At 37.5% G+C, this 24,706-nt stretch overlaps 1 protein-coding gene across 1 annotated transcript in view; it reads right to left on the bottom strand.

Moving 5' to 3' along the window:
• pcxa (pyruvate carboxylase a) overlaps nt 1-24,706 on the bottom strand; it is a 160,250-nt gene that overhangs the window by 62,145 nt on the left and 73,399 nt on the right. The window contains exon 10 of the mRNA XM_067375459.1: nt 11,792-11,974. Coding sequence (XP_067231560.1) covers nt 11,792-11,974 — 183 coding nt within the window. The remainder of the gene's footprint in view (nt 1-11,791; nt 11,975-24,706) is intronic.

Here is a 24,706-nt window from a genome sequence, read left to right as displayed (position 1 = left end):
AAACGGTGCCTTGTGGTGCCATCCCAAAGAGGAAAAAAATCACTTTCACTGACCTTTACCTTGACTGTTCCCTGCTGGTGGACATTTGTTGTTATTGTTGTTACTGTTCTCCTCATTTGTAAGTCGCTTTGGACAAAAGCGACTGCTAAATGATTAAATGTAAATGCTAAATATCTGGGTTTAAACTCAAAATATTTCTGCCAGTAATTTTCTGGGTGTGGTCGGTTTGACCAGCACAACTGGTTTTTGAGATATATTTCTGATGTGTAAATCTCCCCACCTTATTCCTATGCCCCATGACGCTTTGCGCGAATTATGGATGTAAATTCCATTAAAGGTGCAATATGTATTTTTTCGTCCACTAGAGGTCGCCTATTCAAATCAAAGGTGTAGCTTGATGACCAAGTTTTTTCGAGGAATCTTGGGACATGTGGTCACCTCACAGCCAGTGGAAAAGAATCGGGATAGGACTCGGGCAGAAATCATGTTCTTTGATGCTATTATTAACATTACTGTAGTATGAAGCAGAGCAGGACTGAGTGTTGTGGGAGCGGAACGAGGCAGCTGGAGCGATTGTTAATGAAAGACAAGCATGATACATGCCTCGAGAGCAGCGGAACTTTTATTATGCCACAGTCGCTGGCGCCACTTCCGCTTTTCCAGTCGTGAATATGAGGTAACACAGCTCTGTTTATCATATTAGATACATTTGAGTGTGTCGAAAATGATGTTATAACGTTACTCTGTGCGTTCGCAGAGCATGGTACTCGCAAAAAAAAAAAAATAAATAAATAAAAAAATAAAGAAAATTAGATTTAAACACTAAGACTAAATGCCTATATAACGATGATTAGTTTTCTTGCATCAACAACAATGTAACAGATGTTCCCTTGTCTAATAAAACATGTAATATATTAAAGCGTCTTAGGTATTTCCATGGTTTCTACAAAATAAAACTGGAAACCGAGGTTAACAAGGATATGGCGCTATTGACAGGCGACTCACTCACATGTCCCGGATCCTTGGTTAAAACAGCAATTTTTCACGGTTCACAAACAGTTGGAAACATTTAGGATATTGTAAGTACTCAACTGAACAAAATATATAACACTGGCCCAGTGGCTTTTTGGATATTTTACTGCAAAAATCTTACATATTGCAGCTTTAAGCTGTAAACAATCAGTCAAATATTCACTCTATGAACGCAATAGTTTTTTTTGTTTTGTTTTTAAACTGGGTACAATGAGATGACATTATTCTACTCACCCTTCAACCATTGAACATTTAAAGGACCTTCAACAAGGTACTTTCAACAGACCATGCATCACCCCAAAAGCACGATTCTTTCCATTGGAATAACGGATGGGTGAAATATCACTGTATTAATATCTATCTGTATTATGTAGCATACGGTTGCCATAATCAAAAATGGTCAGTAAAGTACAATTTTCTGGTGTCCCCAGAATGTGTCTGTGAAGTTTCAGCTCAAAATATATCTTGTCAAATTTGCCCCATTTGGGGATGAGCAACAACACACCGTTTTTGTTTGTGTCCCTTTAAATGCAAATGAGCTGCTGCTCCTGGCCACTTTCCAAAAGAGGGTGGAGCTTTAACAGCTCATGCTTAAACAACAACAACAACAAAGCTGGAGAATCTCACACTGCCAAAATGACGATTGTCAGTGACATTGTTCAGCCTTACATTGTTCAAACTGGAGTCGGACACTGATGGAGAGACTCAGAAAGAAGTTACAACTTTAGAATGCATCTGGATGTTTCTGAATGGTTAGTGGATAAAATTATGTAGTTGCTGTGTGGTCAACTCATCGACTAGCATGTGCCTTCATGTTAATCTTTTGTGCAAATCCAGTGTTGAATTGACCCTTGTTTGTGAAGAAGTTTGGCGTAAAAAGACAGCATGGCAACAACACTCTACTACAACTATTCCAAAGGGAGAGTTCCCTTTGTTGCATGTTTCTTGGGCAGGGTTTATCTAAATTTTAGGATTAGTGATGTAATTAACCCAGGAAGAAGCTCACTGTAGTCCCTACCAGCCGTTTGTTGTAGTTTTTAAACAGTGAATTCTGTAAAAGAAAATACCTCCCTTTGCATAGAACTTTGAGCGTTGTAACTTTGCAGATGTTGTTTATGCTCTAACAGCAACATTACACACTAACTAAAGTTAAAAAAGTGAAATCATAATCAACCACCCCTTTAATTTCAGCACTGCCTGATACTATTTCAAAATGATTTCCATCATTTTGACAGATAATAAATTGTATTTACCTGTAAAAAAAAAAACAAAAACAAAAAAAACCTGGAAAGAGACGTGACGATTTGATGAGAAAAACACAAAATCCTTCATGCATTCCGTTGAATTATTAATGGGATATAACGTAAATTAAATTGGTACAACAGACCACAAATGTGCAGTATATGTTGTCCTTTTTCATACTATTACAGCAGAATGCATAAGGAAAATAGAAAATAATCATGAGGAAAAGAATGCAGTGACTGAAAAGAGCTCTTGCCATAGATATTCTTGTTATAACATCATGTTAAAATACCAAGTGTTACATTATCCTCTTGATGTCTGAAAATAAAATGAAGGAAAACTGACAGGTCGTACAGTCAAACTGATGGATAAGCTTTATATGTAGGGCAACCTTATAATTTGAAGTGATTCGTTTCAGTCTTTTTAATTGCAGTTCCCCAAACTGGAAGTGCCACCAATAATTCAAAACACAGTAAGCTCATCAGGAATAAGGTGGATAACAAAGTGATAAATAATGAGAGTACTTGTTTCTTCATGTAAAATCTGCAATGAATCCTAACAAAAAGTGCTCAAGCAGCCTGCTGTTGCCATGGTAACCTCCTCAGGCGAAGACGTCTAGTCTAATTCTAAATAACTTGTAATCTAACTTCTAAATCATTGCTTGAAACTCCTGTATGCTGTTGAAATGTTTAAATACACACTTAAGATTCATCAGATTTAACAGTCATCCTTTTTTAATTCACACCCTCACACTTCCATTGTACTAAGGGCACTCGTAAGTCACTGTGAATAAAAGAATAATCTAAATGACAAATTAGTAATTAGTAGTTCTCCTATGTTACTACTTCTAATGTCCAATACATCCACTAGTCCTGATCCTTTCGATCTGGTTGTTTGCCAGATCTCTGGCAAACAACAAACCCAAAAAAACAGATAGATACTGGTTTCTCCATTCTACCTCTGCAAATGGATCTCATAACCACAATCCATTATTTGAACAGTTAATTAAATCTTGTGGTGGCGGTACTAGATAAATTGGTTATTTGAAGATGCGTAATAAAAACAAGGGAGCTCCCAAGCCCCAAAGGAGAAGAACATCCTACCTCCTGCCGAGAGCAGCGACAGGAACAAGTGAGAGGGAGAAAGGGAATAAAAAAAAAAAGAGAGAGACAGGAAAATAGTGTAAGCGTTCATGCAAAAAAAAAACATGGTGTGTTAATGCGGTGAAGACGAGAGAGTGAGATTAATCAAATGTGGAAGGAAGAGGAAGCCTGTAAATTAAGGCAGCAGGAGAGGTTTGAACTTCGCGCATATCCTGGAGCGCACTTCATCAGTCTTCATTAAAAACAAGCAGGCCGCAGCACTGCTCAAGCTCCGGCCATGACGCCCAGCAGCTTGAAGTGATTCTCAGAATACTTCCGAGGCCAGGTTCTCTAGTCACGCTTGGGAATGTGGCCCACAGCGTAATCGAGGACTTTCCTGATTGTAGAGAGCGCAAAGTGCAGAGAGGCGTAAAGAGAAATATTGGGGTGGAATGACAGAGTCAGTGCAAGGCAATTTTCAGTGATGTTCTGTCACAAACTTTACTCTAGCTGTGGGGGAATTTAGATGGGAGAAACACGAGCAAATGGACAGCAGATCTTTCCGGAGGAGGAAAGAAAAAATCATCTTGAAAGGTATTTAAAGTCATGTTGGAGCAATTTTTAAGATTTGTGCATAGGGCAAGATGGGAGGGAGATTAGGCAGAGAGAGAGAGAGAGAGGGGAGAATGTGTTAGGAGGAAAAACGAAGTGGTCAGAAAAACGATGCGGTGCTTTAAAAGCTTCCCTGATGGCAACTCTTCAAAGCTTTGCTGCGCCACGATGCATCTGTCTCCCCTCACACAAGACACACAAAAACCTTCTGAGCTGCCTCACAGCCTACATAGGCAGCATCCTAAATGAAAGGGAGCTTCATAATTAAGTGTGTTTTTAAGTGTGTTTACATGCACTTTAAAATCTTAAAAAGGTTAGTTCACCCAAAAATGAAAATTCTGTCATTAATTCCACACCCGTAAGACCTTCGTTCATCTTCGGAACACAAAGTAAGATATTTTTTTAAGAAATCTGAGAGGCATATGACTCGTCCATAGACAGCAATATAACCACCACTTTCAAGGTCCAGAAAGGTACTAAAGACATCGTTATAACAGTTGATGTGACTACAGTGGTTCCGTGTTTACGTCTAAATGTCGGCTCAGTATTGGCCAATGCTGCACACATGAGCAGCACGACGCATGCACGTCAAAAATTCAAGATACTTTTAATTCTGCTGCTCTGATTGGACCTGTTGGCATGGGCGTACAAAACTTGGCACTCCTTGCATCAACTCTCCTGGTACAAGAACCATGTATGGATATGCTGGCCGAGGAACTCTCACCACTGATTTTAGACACTACAGCACCGACTATAAGATGCTCGACGGACTCCTGCTCAACACCATGCCCAAGGGAATATCAGTGGAAATGGGTGACTGGCGCAGGAAAGCGGGCAATGTGTGAAACTCGGCCACCTCAGGAACTGAAGTTGGCAAATCGTTTCGGCGTGCTGAGTCATGACTCACCTCTGATCAAACTCGCATCACTTTACCTTCTACATCTCCTCCACCTTCACTAACAACACCTGCCTCCACCGCGGCAATCGGTGATTCCATCGTCCGAGGTCTTTCACTCCCTTCCTATGGAGCTAAAGCAGCAGTCTATTGTTTTCCCGGAGCTAAGGTACTGGACAAAAACACAAAACTTCCTGATGTGCTTGGAAAACACGCAAATGCAAACACTGTGATGGCACATGTTGGTAGCAATGATACCTCACGCCGTGAATCTGAGACTTTAAAGGAACATTTTAAATCTTTTCTCTCATTTCGCTCATTTCTCTCTAACATTGAGAAAAATATTGCCATCTCAGGTCCACTGCCTACTTACAACAAGGGTACTGAAAAAAATCAGTCATCGGCTTTCCCTTAATACATGGTTGAAATCAACAAGTGATAAATTCAAGGTCATCTTTATAGACAATTTTGATGTGTTTTGGGGCCGTCCAGCGCTTTTTAAGCGAGATGGCCTGCACCCAAATCACAGGCGCTCCCAGATGCTTGCACGCTTGAACAACATATTTTATCATGACTTCATACCCAATGTACTACTGCTGAATTCATAAAACCTATCATCAGTTCTTCACTATATTGCCAAGAAAAACACAGTGGGAATAAATATGCATAATTTATTGAAAAATCTAGTATATCAACACCTATGGTAACAAAATCAACAGAAATTAACATGGCTCTCTTTAATGTAAGGGCATAAACATACAAATGATTTTGTATTAATGATCTTATCAGTGATTTTAACTTAGACTGTGTTTTTCTTACTGAGACCTGGCTGGGCACAGATGCACCTGCCACAATGACTGAGACCCAACTATACCTATTCATTTTCAACTAGAAAAAGGAAAAAAGTGTGGAGGGACAGCAACAATTTACAGAGAAACCCTCAAAGGAAGGGACATTGACCATTTAATACCTTTGAATATAATGCTATTTAATTCTGTATGACTTTATGACTTTCTTCAACAGCATCGCAATAGTCACCAAACAATCACATAAACGCCTTAATAAGCAAATGTTACTCAGCTCTTTTTACAAACAACACTGAGCGCACTGTATGCTAATTACAATGACGATATCAAGCATTCTGTCATGTCGCAATCCCTAGCGCAGCATCGGATCCGCGAGCGCGCGCAGAGTTGGACTCATTCCAGCCGCGGGTGCGCTGATGCGGTTATTTTACTGATTTAAAATACATCAAACAAACACATCGAATTCACAGTTCAGTCTTCTGAAATTGTAGGTTTTGCTTGTCAAGTACTTTACTACAGAGCAAACAGGAAGGCTGCCCATCTCGCTCATTAGGCCTAACAGCAAACTGATTCTTCCATTCTTCTTACCTTTGCTGCTGATGCTGCGACTCTTCTTGTTTGCATGTGTTCCTTCATTTTATCTTCCACATTTAGCTTTTCTCCTTTAATAGCAAATTTGATAATTTTGATGCTTAAATTTACAAAATTAGCCTAACTACTGTTTGAATTCTTCCAAAGCGCGCACTTGTGTTTGTTTCGTTAACTGAGTGATTGCGTCATTAGCCTACGTTGCTTGATGTCTGAAAATAATAAATGCTCACCAAAATTATTTTATATGACAAATAAAGCATTATAACTCATTTATATTTATTTAATTCACTTTAATTTAAATTTTAAAACAAAAATAAATTGTATGCTATTTTTGTTTATTATTATTATTGTGGTTGGCATATCGCGGGCAGCATTTACATTTGTGACGGGCCGCAGGTTGAGAACCACTGCTCCACACCCATTCAAACGCTCGCTGCGTCGCGCGACTCATATCCAATTACATCAAAAGTATATGCTCACTGGATGTCATGGCAACCGAATCACGGAGGAAAACTTTAAATATCTCGCCTTCGCTTTAATTTCGGACCATCTCCAAAAAGACATAAAACACTAAACAAATGATTTTGACATGCGTTTTTCAAAGTAAGAAATCCAGATTTTTAATCCCTTACACACAGTTACTGCTGTTGAAATACGAAATGGAGGCGGGTCCGGATTGAATTCCCTCCGGGTCCGGATCCGTGCTGCTCTAAACTCTCAACCTCGTCTTCTTGCAGTGACATTATACAGATCACAAAAATTACCCATGCCCCTTCATAAAGGATTCCTCTGACATGCTGTCTGTCATTCATATAAGTTATGACAACTGTGTTTTAACTGGGGATTTTAACATACATATTGACAATTCATCAGACATTAGAGCTAAGGAATTTTTGGAACTGTCAGAATGCATGTCTTTTGAACAGCATGTAAACTTACCCACCCATAAACGTGGTCGTAACATATGGATTAAATATCAATATAACATTTGTCATTGATCTTGCATTATCTGACCACTTTTGTGCTTTTTCTTTAAGGGTATTGATCATCTTGTACTAAATGCAACTGAACGCATTGTCAAAAAACGTTATATTACCTCTGAAGTAACCGAAAATCTCACAATGCATTATAAGAGTTATGAAAGGAACATTTTACCATCATCCTGTGATGATTTAGTTAATGAGTTTAATAATAGAATGAGAACAGCTTTTGATACAGTTGCTCCACTTAAAACTAAAAAGTTAACTACAAAAAGGAAAATTCCTTGGAAGACAAATCAGACTATGAAACTTAAAAGAGACTGTAGAAGTGCTGAACGAAGATGGCGCAAAACTTAAATAAACTCGCTGAAAATCTTAAGACCTACAATAAACAAATTCATAGAACGCGGCAAGCTTATTTCTCAAACCTTATAAATGCATTAATAACCCCCAATTATTATTTAATACAATAGATTCCTGGGGACAACGGATGGAAATTAGCCTTCGGCTACAATCCGGTGTGTTTACATTCATGTATTATCATGTCTGTTCATTAACACACACTGTCCCTATTAAATAAATAAATAAATTCACTAATAAATCATAAAATTGATAGCTCGGAGTTACAAAATTTGAGATGTGAAGAGTTTGCTGGCTACTTCAGAGATAAAGTTATAAACATTAGATCAGGAATCTATTATCAATACATGATAATCAGTCAGTTATGCTCCCTTCATTATTAAGTGTAGAGAATACTATCAAAATGGAAACTTTTACTTTGGTTGATGTTGAGACAAAGGTTGTAACAGAACTGAGACTGTAACTACTTGATCCTATTCCTACCTCTCTATTTAAAAGTATCTTTGACTCCATATCTATTGATATCCTTGAGATAGTAAATCGCTCCCTGCAGCTTGGCATTTTCCCTTCTGACCTTAAATCTGCTCTAGTAAAACCTGTGTACAAAAAAGGGAGCTCAGATATTTTAACTCCTAGTAATTATAGACCCATCTCAAGAAGTAAAATATTAGAAAATAGAAAATAGTTTTTAATCAGTTGAGTACATTCTTAAATGCAAATTCGAAACTGGGATTTTGTTCTGAAACATCTCTACAGTACAGAGACCACTCTTATTAAAGTAGTAAATGATATAAACATAAACCTTGACAGAAATTGCAGTTCTGGTGCTTCTTGACTTGAGTGCTGCATTTGATACTATAGATCACCAGATTCTTTTAAATAGATTACATGACTATGTTGGTCTATCTGGAATAGTTTTAAATTGTTTTTATCATATCTTAGTGAAAGAACATTTGTAGTATTCATTAATAATACCTTATCTGAATATTACAAGGTACCATGTGAGGTTCCTCAGGGATCAGTTTTAGGACCACAACTTTTTAATCTATACATGTTACCTCTCGGTCGCCTCATCAGGAGGCATGGTATCTCTTTTCATAGTTATGCAGATGACACACAGTTGTATGTAGCTGTGTCTCCTGATGACCCGGTGCAAATTGATTCACTAGCAAATTGCATCCAAGACATAAATGACTGAATGTCTCAAATCTTCTTACAACTCAACCAAGATAAAACTGTTAAAAAGTTTTACTTATTGGATCCAAAGCACAGAGAGAGAAATTGACCCCTAAACTAAATGTACTCGGATTAAACCTAAACCCAAGTGGCAAAAAACTTTCTAATTTTAAAGCTCATGTACGTAATATTACCAAAACAGCATTTTATCATCTCAAGAACATTGCTAAAGTAAGATCATTTCTCTCTATGAGCAACAGAAAAATTAATGCATGCATTTATAACTAGCAGGCGTGACTGCTTCCCTTCTTACTGGTCTACTAAAAAATACAATTAACCAATTACAATTAAACCAAAATACTGCTGCTTGAATAATGACAGAAGCCAAAAAGAGAGATCATATTACACCAGTATTAATGTCATTACACTGGTTAGCTGTTAATTTTCGTATTGATTTTAGAAATCTTTTATTAGTTTATAAGGCATTGCACGGACTTGCTCCAGACTATCTTTCAAAAATGCTTACAGTATATGAACCAAGAAGGACTCTTAGATCCTCTGATTCTTTTCTTCTAAATGTACCTCATATTAGAACTAAAAAATTTGGTGATACTGCTTTTAGCTGTTATGCTCCTCGCCTCTGGAACAACCTTCCAGATAACATAAGATGTGCTAAAAACATTCATAGTTTTAAATCTAAATTAAAAACATATCTTTTTAGTCTGAAAAAAATGTGTAAAAAAAAACAAAAAAAAACCTTTGGTTCAGTTTTTGTTAAGTCAGACTAAAGTGTTCACACCAAGAATAACTATAACAATAGCTATATTAGCATCCACTCCAACACACAATAACATTGTTTATTATAATCACGCTGCAGATATGTCATCTGCCACTTAAATAGCTAGAATTCTTTAAATAATAATAAAAAAAAAATTAAAAATCTGAATTCTGTCATTATTAACTCATGTTGTTCCAAACCACAAATACTTCTGTTTTAGTGGGTAGTACCTGCTGTTCCTCTCTCATCTCAATCACCTTCTCTCTTTCTTTTACTCTGAGTCTCCTAAACTCCCTGTCTCTTCTCTTCCCAAGGCTGATCTTTAATTGATGTATCTCATTTTTATCTGTCAGTGAAGTAAACAATTGGTAAACTGATATTTATCTCTTTGTTTTATGAATAATTTTCTTACACAAGTGAATTTGCTGAAGGCTACCAGGAAAGCTTTGTAACCACGTTTATTAAATTAATTTACAATATGCGCATATTAATTATTAATCTTATGCTTAATATGCCAAAAAGAGCTCCGTTAATGTTTCTCGTCTCTCGTAATTGACAATTACGAATTACATTACATGAATCACGAAAAATGATATATTTTCAGTTTAAAATTGGTAAAGTTTATTAATTTAAATCCCTGATTAACTATGTCCGCTGTTTAACATTTCTATCGTAAAACAGCTGGCAAATATTAACTGTTTAGATTAGCTACTTACATCTTGTCTTGCACTTTATACTCACCAACTGAAGCCAGAGATGGTTTTATTTTTGGGAGATACCATAGTCTACAGCTCTACCACTGGATAAACATAACGGCCAACTTAGATCACGTTTGACTTTATAATCACGTTTTTTTTAATAGTATTACAGTGTTGATGTCATTAAATACCTGTCAGAGTTGTGCAGCATTCATAGTACCATAAACTGAATCCTTCCGGTCACAAAATTGTTTTTTTTCCCCATTGTTAAATCTTAAAATAGATCAATCCAAACCAATGTTTAATAGCAAACATGTTAAAGATTTCCATTTCTCATCAAACATTTTGATATTGACGGCCACTGAGGCAGCTCATGAGTTATCTTAGTGTTATGCAATACCATTGCAGCACCAAAGTTAAATTAAAATCAGGCAACTATTTCACAACTTTTAGTATTTACACCTTGGAAAAATATACAGAGGTCCGGACCTCTATGGTCATACCCCCATTTCATCCCAAATAAAATGCAGCGTTCTGAAAACTCTTAGATTATAGAAGGCAAAACAAGACTGGTTCTCTTAATAGTCCCCAAAATAATATCTGAAGAAGACGCTTACAGGAAAGTTCCTTCCCTAATGGTTTATGTAAACACATTTATTTTATTCAGGCTGATTAAGTGCAAACACTCCATGACAACTTCTCCCATCTGCACCCCTCCCTGCCTCTCAAACGGGTAAATCAGAAAATGGTGAGGTCTAAACCCTTTATCTGAGAGTGCCATTAGTGCCATTACTCAAACTCTGATCACATTATGCTGATAAATACCATATTATATGTGCATGTTACCATCTATGGCCTGCCGTGACTCATCCAGTGTGCTCAGGTTTGCGTGTGTGGGAGATAAAAAAACAAAAAAAAAACAAAAACACTCAAGATCTTCAAAATGGAAATGTTTCTAACTCACTCGAGGTCTGATCAGAGTCTCAGATGGCAACCAGCATGATGGGTGACAAGACCGTGAAATGTCTGCTGCTCAGATGTGTTTCAAAAGAACAACACATTTAACTGGGGAAAAGAGAATCCACAGGTTCGGTCACGGAAGAAAAAAAAAAAAAAGAAAAAAAAAAAAAAAAAAATCACATCATCTGATCTCTTACTCCGTTTTTCATGTCAGGATTCCTGTGCTCCTATCATGCTTGTATTTTCAGGGGAAGTTACCATTTTCTCCATTGTGTGCTCTGACCAGGAGCGTAGCAGCTATTATAAGAGGGCGATGTCATGGAACTACTGAATATTAATTAGATGGTCCAATTAATATTCATGAGCTAAGCTGGTAAGTTTTATATTTTTTGACTAAAGGCATGACATTTACTCATAATCTTTCTGACCAGCACACTATAATAACGGCACAAATGATCTCAGTTTGACACCACAGCACCTTTAAAGGTGCAACGGAAACCATTTCCAAAGGTCTCCACTGATCACAGTCATGCTGCCCCTGATCGTTTATGCAAGCACTGTTGTCGAGAAAAGCCTTACCTTGACCCCACGGACTCGGAACTCCGCTAATGCTCGGCTCATTTTGGCAGAGGCCGCCGGCAGATCCTTTCCACTGGCGATGACTTTCACCAGGAGAGAATCGTAATGAGGGGAGATGACAGCACCCTGGAAGGCAGATGCGCTGTCCAGCCTGATACCCATGCCCTCTCCACTGCGAAAGACCTACACAAGAGGAAAGAAGATGATGGTCAGAATACAGATTAAGACTAAACTTCATGTACATGCTTGAAGGACTACACTTGAAAGAAGTAAGATTTTAGACTTCAGAAAGACAATATTTTAGACTTTTTATGCCCTTTTTATTCTGACACTGACTTTTTACACTTTCACATTTTATTTTTACACCTTATTTTCACACCTGAGGAAAAAGTAATTTTAGATTCTTGAAAATAGTCTATAGTTACAATACACCGGATGCAAACAAAGCATCATGACCTAAATCGATGCTTTTATAATCAATAAAGTTGTCAACACTGGAAGAATCTGTGGTCTTCAGTTTTTTTTATTTTTTTTTTTCTACACATTTTACAATTAATTTTTTCCTGCACATCTGAAATTATAATTTTAACATAATATAAAAATTATATAAAAATATGATTACTTAATAATTTGTTTAAAAAAATACTATTTTGTTTATAATATTAATAATAATAATAATAACATTTGATTTTCTGCTCTTGTTTCTAGCCACACAGTTGCAGCAATATTAATTGTCAAAAATTACTTCACTTAATCTAGTGTTTCCCAACTGGGATGCCGTGTAAAAAACAAAACAAACAAAACAAACAAAAATTCTTCAAGCATTTTTAAATTGGTAAAATGTGTAAAAACTAATTTATTATGTACCATCAATCTTTAATGTCTCCAATAAATACAAATAACACAAAATGCAAATCCTAAGAAAGGTTGCGTATGATTTTCATTCCCGTTCCCATCCAAAAAGTGCATACAAAGTCGCCTTTCAAACAGCTTGCGAGCGCCAAATTAATTTCTTTTTCATGGCTTGTCACACTTATGGTCAAATACACATGAAAATATTGTCACAATGTCTGTCTTGTTGCATATTCACATAAACACACTGGTTATGTCCTAAGTGAACATAAACACTTCAGAAAAAAAATGAAAGTGCAACATGATGTCTGTGTTGTTAATGTTAATGTTAAAACTTTTGTAATTTTATTTGATGATTAATCTGTATTTAATATTAAAAATATCTACATGAGTGTATATACGGCAACTCTTCCTTATGGTATCGAAAATCAATACTTTTCAAGGTATCGTATTGTTAGTGACAACACTAGTGTAAAAATTGTTTGAGAATTTTCAAAGGGTTGCTATGACTGAAAAAATTTTGGGAAACTCTTGAAAAATTAGACTTAGGGTGTTCACACCTGCAGACCGATTGTGTTGTTCTGAAACAGGGATTTAATTTGTTACAATGTTGCATTTTCTTCTTGGTTCGGTTTGCAGTTTGGTAATGAATCAAGGCTTCGGGACAGCGTTCTTGCAAGGAGAAGCAGGATTACACAACGTTTTAAGATGAAAAATCTTTGTTTTTTTAACTGCAGTAGCCTAACTATTGTGCTCACTAACAGAATCAAACACTGCTGCATTTTATATTAACACATTTCCCGTTATGAATCATGATATCGTTTGGTTCGTTGGTCCATTGGGTCGGATTTCTTTAACATCACAAGCGAACCGCCCCAGAGTTCGTTCAGGCGACCTCAGAGCGATTGTTTTGGGGGTCCGAGCACGATTGCAGTGTTCACATATACCTAAATGAACCGAGCCAAGGGAGAAAACGCACCAGGTTCCGAAACAAACACTCAGGTGTGAAAACACTCTTAATCTACTAATTTTAACCTTGTCTATCTGAAAAAAATTATTTTCTTTTTATTAAATTTTATGATAGTTACATAAAAGCTATAATTTTCTGTTATTTGGGCTTCTAATTAATATTCTTTTCTAAACCATTTTTAATTTCTGTCAGATTATTTTCAAATAACAATTATACATTTCAGCTGAAAACATTTTGGATCTCATTTTCATTTTACTGTTGTTAATACAACATTTTGAGCTTAGTATTTTCTAGGCTGATTCCACAAAATGTATTTAAATTGGGTGAAATGTGTTAATTGGCACTCAGAGTTCTAAACTGTTCTCAGAAAGTACATCAAATTAACCAAATATTCCCTAAATATAAACACAAGGGGCAGGGTATTTTGCATGAGTATCATTGATGGGTGAACAGGTAAAATTGGCTGTTGAAATGTTGTGCGCAAGATCTCAAAATATGTTGTGTGGATTGAAGGGTTTGAATGCAGTGTTTAAAGGTCCAATTGAGCGATTTAACAAAACAGCTCTTCAGGGTGAGGCACAGGAGGCGGCCTTCAGTCGCTTACCTAAGCAGGAGGTTAAAAAAAAAAGCAACAATTTAAAAAAAAAAATCTAACATTTCACAGAGAGCTGCCCCTTGAACTGTACAAACATTCATCCTGCAAAAATAGAGCAACCGTCAACACAAGTACCTCAGGGGAGTGTGCAGGCAATAAGAACAAATTGAGGAAAAAAACACTGACACACACAAACATGCACACAAAACACTCGCACTGCAGCCAACTGGCAGCAGTCATTTACCGTTGGAATTGTGCTCAGTCTCAGCCTCTGGCATCCACATTACAATCATCAGCACAGTAAAATTGATGTGCGCAGCAGAGATACAGGCACCAGTGGAGGTATTGTTAGGATGGGGTGTTAAAGAGGGATATAATGACAAGTGAGAAACAAACAGAAATAGAAAAAGAAGCCGATGACTCGGCTTCATTACAGTCGCACTTTGGGTAATGGCTACGATTGCTCAACATCGATTGGGTTGCCACTTACGACATAAGACATGCTAATGAACAGTAAATCCACCAGAGATTATACAAACATTGCCATGGCAATCCAAAAAAGAGAAATTTGATAGCGCTCAAATTGAGTAGAAATTTGATTTGACGCCATTAATGGCTTCTGCCAGACTGCCACCCAGTGAGAAGACCGTCACAGAGGTAAGACAGCATTTCTCTGTCATTTACACCCTGAACGCCTGTAATGAGTTAATGAATGCAATTAGCTTTTTTTTATTATTATTAAAAAGTCTACAAAAAGTCTTTCTTTCAGCTAAAGAAATGAAAGACCCACCCTGAAAAAAATTGGTGATGAAACAATTCACAATTTTTTGAAGTAGAAAGACTAAAATAGTATTTTCTTGTAAAATGTACTCCAATCATCTGTTTTATTTACAACTAAAATCACTTTTACAGTGCACCTTATATGTTTTCTTGTTGAATATAATGACATTTCAGAGCTTTGCAAACTGGAATTCACATTCACTAGTGTTAATTTCAATTACAGTCAAAAAAAAAAAAAAAAAAGTGATCACAAAACACATCATATCATTATCTGACAAGCTCCATGCAGATCCATCCGGCTCAGCTTTGCTGAGAAAAATGAGACAGGGCAGCCATAACAGCAATCCAAAGCTGTGTACTTGGCTTTTCATTATTAGATAGATGCTTTAGGACAGGATTTCTGTTGAAGCGCCACTGATCTGGGTCACAGCAAGACTTCTGGAGGAAGTGTGTGTCACAAAGAGATCTGGAAAGGAAGGAAGGCAAGCCAAAGCTCTGCATGGGTCAGTCTTATTCTCTCTTTGTTCTTCTCATCTCTCATTCTGTTTCTTTCTTGCTGGATGCAATTATGAAGCTTGGGAGAAGGGTTCAAATGGATGCTCAAACTGATGCTTGTCTTCTTCACCACCAGGGGCTTGAGTCAAATGAGAGCTTTAAATACAATTACAAACCTCTACCTGCCATGCTGAGAGGAGACACAAAGGAGGAGGGAAAACTTTGAGCTGCGTTCTGATTCACCGGGTCCCTACACAGCATTCACACTGAGTAGGGTCTGTGCAGATGATCACAACAAAATTTTTTTTTTTTTTTAAGAGTGCAACATTAACCCTCTGGGGTCTGAGGATTTTCGGGGCCCTGGAGAAGTTTTGACATGTCCTGACATTTGTGCTTTTTTCAGTTGTTCATAACCATATTAAATGGAAAAAGTGTCATTACACTGTATTCAGCACAAACTAAGCTACAATAATATGTGAGGAACATGTATGCACATGCTTGTACTTTTGAAGGAATACCGTTTATGCACGGTTATTGAAAAAAACAAAAAACTTATAAAGTCAAAAAATATATATTAAATCTGTGTTCACAAGACTTCTGGGTATTGGAGGTTGTAGACTAGAGTCTTTGCTTCAAAATTATGTAAAAATTATCCTGCCTACTCATTCATATATAACAATATATTGATTTAGGTTTTGTAAGACACTTTTTTTGTCAAAAACAGTATGCATGGAGGCATGAATCATCATGAATAATGGGTGTTTTACAGCTGAGAAGACAAAATAATCGCATTAAAAGACCTAATGGCCTGCATAATAATGAGGCCTTTCAGACAGGTAGGCTGTGAAAAATCCTCTGTGATCATGTCTCAAGCTCATCATGTTGTATATCAAGCCTAAAGAAAACAACAGCAATACTGTGAAATATTATTACAATTTAATATAATGGTATTCTATTATGCACTTTAAAATATAATGTATTTCTTTGATGCAAAGTGTCTGAACAATTATGTTACCTCTATGGCATTTCACATAGCCTTTTAGCTTAAAAGCATGCACATCTGGAGATATATTGATGGATTCTCATATGTTTATGTCAATTTTTTATACAGAGGAGTAATATTTATTCAATATTTATTGTCATCACTATGAGCGCTGGATACTGTGTTTTCAATTCATACTTGTAGTCGGAGGGTGCTCTGTGCACCTTTAGTCCACAAAGGCCTCCTCAAAGAACAACAACCATGTGACTCTCCAGGAACTAACAGAGGCCAGAGATTGCTATACAGCCAGATAAACACTTTTCAAGACAATAAATAGATGATTGAGACGATGTATGCATGTATTGCTTCTGAATTTACGTCTGAATAGCGCTGGCTCTGTAGGCGTGGCCGCATTAGCAGATAATGAGCTGAATCACGGACTTCTGACATGGCTCTTTTTTCATACAGATTACATAAACACAGAAGTTTTGTTTTCAATTTAACTTAAACGATTTAAAACCTGACATTTCAACATTTTTAGACATAAGTCTCATTTTTGTGTCATTAGTATTCACTAAGTTACAGTTCATTTTCTGAGAACTATCAGATTGGACTTCATTCAGAGGGAGACGAGAGATCACGCATCATATTAGTTTTCTTTATTTTGCAAAAAGCACAACATTTTGTTGTTACTCTGAGTGTACACAAATAAAAGAAGATATTCCACAGATTAAAATGGTGTATAACTCTTAATTGCATGTGCAACATTGACAGAGTATTTTGAGTCTCTTTCACACTGGTAAGAAAAAAACCGAGGTGTTATCACCAGCGTGACTGCCGACCCGAGGGAGTTAAATAGACTAAAAGTTTGTCTGTTTTTTTTTTCTGTTTTAAAAGAAAATACTACTTTTATTCAGCTAGCACAAAAGTAACAGTAAAGACATTTTTAATGTTATAAAATGTTTATTTTTCAAAAAATTCTGTTCTTTTGAACTTTCTATTCATCAAAGATTCCTGAAAAAAAATTCAGGGTTTCCACAAAAATACAGTTTCAGCATTGATAATAATATGAAATGTTTCTACAGCACTAAATCAGAATATTAGAATGATTTCTGAAGGATCATGTGGCACAGACTGGAGTAATGATGCTGAAAATTCAGCTTTACCAAAGTTAATTTTAATCCTTTCATAAAACTTGGCGGCCATATTTGAAACGCCTCTCAGGCATGCAAGTGCAGCTCCTATCTCTTTGAATAGGGAAACATCAAATTCTTAATAAAATTTAATTTCTTAATAAATTTATTATTTGAAATCATCAATGAAATCTGATAACAACTGTCTCATAAATTTTGTATTTAAACGTTCAAATCATGACAAACGGTATTTTTCAGGCTGGATCAAGCTAATACCCTGTGAAGTCTTTGCAGGGGACTACTGGGCGACTGGAACATGCCTACAGACTTTTATGAGAGTCACTTCTGAAACTCTTAGGCATGAAAGAGAACAACAGGGAGACAGAGCAGGAGAGAGTGATTTCAGTAGGTGAAGGGTAGACTTTTAGAGACAGCAAGAGAAATATGGTAATAGAGGGAACAAGATCCCACAGTTTCTGAGCTCCTTGCAACCCTGCATGCTCTAACAGGCAGAAAACCATCACAGGAACCCCAGAGGGAGATGAGCGAGAAACGTTCAACCGATTGTTTTATCTCGGAGGGAATATGAAATGTGACACATGGAAGACCGTGTCTTTGAGCATGTCAACCTAATCAAAATCGTTCCTTTTAAAAAAAGATCTAATTTATTTTGAAAGTTTTTCTTATCTATAAGAAGATGCAAGATATGAGTTCAGAGCAGCACTTTTTTGCCTTCTGGCAAAAGATGGACTGGGACTAAAACTTCCCATTGCATCATGTGTGCATATAATACCTACCTAGTTGATAAATATTTAAGGGTTTTGACATGTGAAACTTTTTACATTACAAAAACAGCACAAATTACATAATGTATGTTAAAAAAAAATCATAGTTAAAGGTTTCAGCAGTCAAACGTTTAGAATGTTACAATAATATCACAGACAAGAGAACTTGATTTTACTGATTTTATTAACTGGACATGTATTGTACAGTGACTACATCATTCATCCCACATCATGTTTGATTCGTAGCATGGGAAGCAGATTCTTGCAGACAGAAAGCAGCAGAACAAGCAGAGGACAGTATAGCATAGTGAGCTAGAAAATGTTACCTGCTAAGACACAAATCATTTTAAGAAAGAGTGGTGGATGGAATTTAAAGCGGACTCAACCCCATTACACTGAGTTACAGAGTAGTGGAGTGATGGAGAAGCTACTTTGAAACTTAAGCTTGTCAAGCTACTCATAATTCATTTATTTTTTAAATTAAAGTTTAAAAAGTACTTCACAACACTACAAGAAATACATTGTATAACTACTAGGGACACTTAGCTTACAAGACGAGACGAGACATGAGATTGAGTTATCGAGAACAAGTCGAGATTTTTTTACACACTATTTTTAAGAAATCCTCAATGACGAAATACATGACTAGAAAAATAGTCTGCAGGTACATCTGAAATGTTTCAACTAATCATGACTTGTATTGAATGTAATTTCAGCTCTACTTTCTGAGTATGAATTATATGCAGTAAAAGACAACAATACTCAAGTACTCTAAAGGCAGGAACACAATAAGCAGACGATCGGTCGTCTGGCAATTTTTGTTCGTCGGCCAACTAAGTTTTCTCAGTGTGTTCCGTACCGTCGGCTGAAGTTGGTCCTTGTCGCCTTTTTGCATTTAAAATTTGTCACATAAGCATTTAAAAAAAAATCGACCCCAAACTGAGTCTGAGACTAGCTCACCAGAAAAACTCCCTATACTCACTCCATCCCTCCTGGCTTAGTATTGAAGTGCAGAAGTCAAGTATGAGTAGAAGTGGCAGACGCTAGAGAATAAGAGGTGAGACACAGGCCTACCGGATGTGACCTGAAGAAAGGGCACTGGTTGCCTGGTGAGACAGAACTCTATCAGGGTAAATGCAGTCTGTGTGAGAGCTGCAGATGCGCTTTTGTGTGCGAGTGTGCAGTGACATTTCCACATTACAGTGAGTAATGCTACAGGCTCCAGCTCATCAGTGTGCAGGTGTGTGCGCTTGGGCACATGTATCTCACTCCATCTGGAGATCGAACCAATCAGAGGTGTGAAGTGTCGTGATCTGGGAGTGCTGGTGCAACATGGGATAAGGACATACATGCATATAAATAAAGAGGGCATGGTCTGCGTGGTGATCCGTGCGCATTACTTCCACTCTCGAGTTGCTACAGCAATTTGGTAAACTCAAAACTGCCACCTGCCAATCTAGTCTTTTCCTGCCCACCCCTTCTTTCCCTCGTGTTTACATAGCATCCCTTTCCTTCTCTCTTAAGTAGGTCACTTCACCTCCCCCGTTTCCCCAACAGCCTCAGATCTGTTTACCCTCAGTCTATGTTAGCATCTCTATTCTGAGGTGCTTAACCTGAACATGTCTGTCCTGAGGTCTGCCCAGCATCCCACTGCAAGGCAAACACTAATTGTGGTAGGCCAGCTCAACAATAACAAGATAACCTCATGTACATGTATCTCATGCATCTACATAAATCACCAACTACTACTATAATCATATTGTTATTTTCATGTTACTGCCAATAACTGATGACAGATATTAAAATTCTGTATTATTCTGTCTAAATTCTACAAGTGAATATAGGCATCACAACATTATAATGCACATGCAATATGAAATATATTCACATTTAAGATTATATTTAATAGTGTTTAAATGTAATTTAATTACATCAGTTTTACAGATATCAAGTGAGCATTAGATAATCCATGTTTAAGGGAGTACTCACACTAGGCACGGTTGCCTTTAACCGAGCCCGAGTGCGATTGTCCCCCCTCTGGCCTGCACTCACACTGCACTTAACGTTCCGGGCCAGAGCATGCTTACGTCACATACGATGCAACTTTTTGAATGGAAGAAAACAGGAAGAAATGCACAGATACTGCCTAATATATGTGACCCGTCACGGAAACCAGGGATACAAGTCGGCAGCACAACTATTGAGCAAACTGAGAAAGCATTTTTTTTTTCAAAATTGGTGATTTTCGTTTTTTTGCAGAATCTGTTAGTTGAGATCATGAAGAAGCATCTCCGTGTTTTAGATAGCAGTATTGGTTTATTTAAAAGCGTACATTTTGAGGTTGAAATCGGCTTGTTTTTCAGAGATTCTATCTCGCAGTAGGGGCGTGTCATTGTCTGTTTGTATTTCCATACTGGAATCGGATACGCCGGCTTTTGTTTCTTTTGTTATTGCCGCCGCCCTCCAAGGGAAGCGTGGATACTTATTTACGCAGCGCTCTGGCCGGCTCTAGCTGATATCAAAATGTAATGAAGATGGACGCTGCAAAGAATATCGCAGACCAGCTGAACCATGGCCGTTACACCGAAAATATTTTGAAGTACAACATACGGCTGGATTCTTTAGCCCCGGAAAAAGAGTGGCAGGACATGCGAATTATTGGACATTTACAGGCAAACAGACGCATAGTGCAAACTTCAGAGATGGTTACATCCACAAAGAAGACCCCGACAAAGAGAAAGTGTGCCCGAACAACTTATTTCATTGGAGGCAACAAGATCTTTTCTGTTTCTTATGGGGTGAGTTTCCATAAACATGGGCTTATAATGGGCTTTTAGATGGTAATGTTAGCATGTTAATTTGAATAACGCTTCAACTGCTTGAATTGACTGGTGTGAATGACTTAGCTCATGTAAACCTTACTATTCTTGAATTGAATGTGACGCTAATAATTTTAGCCAGTTACTACTTCTTAACAAGGATTTACTAATGTAATAGTAAATGTATCAGATTAAATTCCTACGCAAGTAAAAGTATAAAGTATCCGTAGCCGTAACATGTGCGTTATAAGTCAAAAGTAAAAGTATTGAAGAGTTTAATGTACAGGATTTTTTTAATCCTTTGACTCAAACCAGGTCTAACCACTAAATGAGGTCTAAATCAGGACTATATGGTTATCACAGAATCCTGTTCAAAAAGTTCTAATGTCAAAAAAGATAAATTACTGACATTTACAATGCACATTATCCTTTATTATTAATAGTATGCGGTCCGATTTTCCCGTTGAGTCTGTCGTTGCTATGCAACCATGCAGCTTTACAGGGGGTATGGCTTATCTAAATGAGATGTAAATGAGCCCTATTGTCACTCCCAGCAGGTGAGAACAGGCGAGAACTGCAAAATCTTTAGGTCATTTTCTGCCCTTTGAGCTTTTTTGAGTGCCTACCTTCAAATGGCTACAACTTTTCCAAATATTATCAGATTTCCATGTGTTACACATCGTTGGAAAGCTTGGAGACTACACTTTCAGAATCTGTGAATAACTCAAAATGCCCCAGAACCGACTTGTGTCCCTACTTTCCATGACTGGTCACATATTTATAATTTATGCCGTGCAGTGATTTTCATTTGCATGTATCAGAGGATTATTACAGCAGCTGACGTTAATGGTGGAATTTAAAGCTTTACTCGCAAACTACAATTTCTATTCATCAATAAGGTGAGAATCAGACCCGTTATAAACCCAAATACACTCAAATTATTTACAAGAATTGATGTGTAGCTACTATCAGAGTAGTAATAAAGATGTTTGCCATCGTAATGATGACAGTAGCGCACACAAAAGTAGTAGCTGTTCTGTGCTCAGGCATGGTTTGCGCTCACACTGCATGCAAACCGCGCTCAAGCCCAAGCGGGCCAGGGCCGGCTAAACGAACCGCGCCAGGGCACGGAACGGAGCGCTCACACTTGTCAAACAAACCGGGCTTTGAGGGTCAAACGCGCTCGAGCACGGTTCAGAGCGCCTAGTGTGAGTACACCCTAAAACAGATGTGGATCCTAATATAACCATGATACATTTTTTTTTCAGGTTCTTCGATTAATACAACAGCATTTATTTCACATACAAATGTTTTGCAACACTGTAAAAACAATTTGGTCACTTATTTGTGAATAAAGCTATCATTTTCTTATAAAAAAAAAAAACACAACATTTATTGATTTCAACCTTGTGAATAGTATCCAAAAATAAGAGGCCACAAGTGACAAGTGAAGAAAAAAAAAATCTAAATATGCATTTGTCTTTGAATCAATTCATTGACAAATCCAAACAAACTGATTTACTAACTTTTTTACATGGTGAACCCTATATCAGAACGATACAAAATTCAGTTTGAGCACTGCTTCAACACCCGTTTTGTTGGTCATGCTAGCAGTTTTCCCCCAAATGGGGTACAAGAAGAAACACACCAGCACTTTGACAAGCCCAAAAGGAGCGTGTGCAAGCTTCACTGTGCTGAAAAATACATCACACGGTCTTGTCGGTCTTATCTGTAAGCGCTCCTGGTCTCTCTGGAGGGAGGAAGGGAAGAGCATTGAAAGGGTCGTGACCTCCAGGGCCTCCAAGGTACGACTAAAGAGCGCTTGCTCAAAGCGGTCTCATGCAGCGCAGAAGTTTGCCCCACTTCAATCACAAGGGCTTCATTTTTTTCCTAAGACAGAGGATTAACTGGATTTGATGTCATGAAGTGAAAAATAAATGTGATTCCTGCTATTGTACGTGAGGTTGTGGATCACCCACACTGAGCTGAGGATGAAAAACATCTGAAGGGAGTTTTAAATGCATTATTAGAAAATATAAAATGTTCTAGTTAATAAGAATAAGCTTTGCAGAGCTTGTTTTTTCAACGTTTACATAAGCCCTTTCAGCTGCAAACTGAGGGGTTTTTTTTATGTGTTTAGTTTAACTGATTCACACACTCTCAAACAAACATTTGGCATCTCCATCCACAACAAAAAACTGGCCCCTGATTCTTTCAAGCTCTCACAGATCGAACAAATCACAGTGACATGGCAACAACCCAAACCAGCTGTGACTGCCGCTGAGCAATTAGAGCATCAGGGGAAGACACCATCCCTTCTTGACTCTCCTCCATTATCCCTCTGTCGCGCCGGCGTAAGGCACAGGGTTCACATTGTGGACATGTCCTCAGAGGCGAGTGCTGGCAGCTTTTGAGCAGCGTCATAATTACACATTCGCAGACGTCATGAAATAAAGATGCGAAAAAGGACCCCGTGGAAATGGGGCCGGAAATGTGCATGTCCACGTACACATGAAAGAGCCATGAAACATCACGATCAAGTGAGCCCATTATCACACCTCCAATCCCCGCTGTGGAGGGATGGAGGCAAAATGCTAGATTTTCACAGATTTCCTGAAGAAAACATGCTTGTGCAAATGATGTCACCATGATGCTAGAGTGTAGCTATGCAGTTGCTAAAGTATTCTGAGTGGTTGTTAGTTGGTTGCTATGGTGTTACATGTGGTTGCTAATGGGTTGTTTACTGGTCTAAGTCAAAGATCCCAACCTAAAGTCTCGGGCAAGTCAATTATATTTTTTTCCCATTTTATTTATTCCATGTTGTGCAGTTATTAGTTCATTTTAAAATGAATATTACCCCAAGATTTACTCACCCTCAAGCCATCCTATGTGTATATGACTTTCTTCAGACAAACACAATCAGAGTTATATTAATAAATATCCTGATGCGTCCGAACTTCATAATGGCATTGAATGGGACCAACGAATATGAAAGAAAGTGCATCCATCCATCACAAACATACTCCACACGGCTCCGGGGGGGTTAATAAAATCCTTCTGAAGTGAAGCAATGGGTTTGTGTAAGAAAAATATCCATATTTAACAAGTTATGAAGTAAAATATCTAGCATCTGGCAGACCGCCTTCTGTATTCAACCTACAAAGAAAGTGTAAATCTCTCGCAGTTCAAAACACTTACGCTACGCCCTACGACTTCCGTATTCAACTTGTGAAGAAAGTGCAACACCTTTCACAGTTCAAAATGCTTACCTATGTCCTACGCCTTCCGTATTCAACATATGTTGAATTCAACTTAAATTGAAAACGGAAGGCAGTCTGGCGGAATCTAGATATTTTACTTTATAACTTGTTAAATATGGATATTTTTTCTTACAAAACGCATTGTTATGCTTCAGAAGGCCTTTATTAACCCCCCGGACAATGCAATTGTTAAGGTACTGTTTACTGACTGGCTGTTGGTACGTTGCTAAGGTGTTTGGGGTGG

This window comes from Chanodichthys erythropterus, chromosome 22 (assembly GCF_024489055.1).
Source record: "Chanodichthys erythropterus isolate Z2021 chromosome 22, ASM2448905v1, whole genome shotgun sequence".
In the NCBI taxonomy this organism is placed as follows: Eukaryota; Metazoa; Chordata; class Actinopteri; order Cypriniformes; family Xenocyprididae; genus Chanodichthys; species Chanodichthys erythropterus.
The sequence above is the reverse complement of the archived record's forward strand: the minus strand, read 5'-3'. Positions and strand labels throughout refer to the sequence as shown.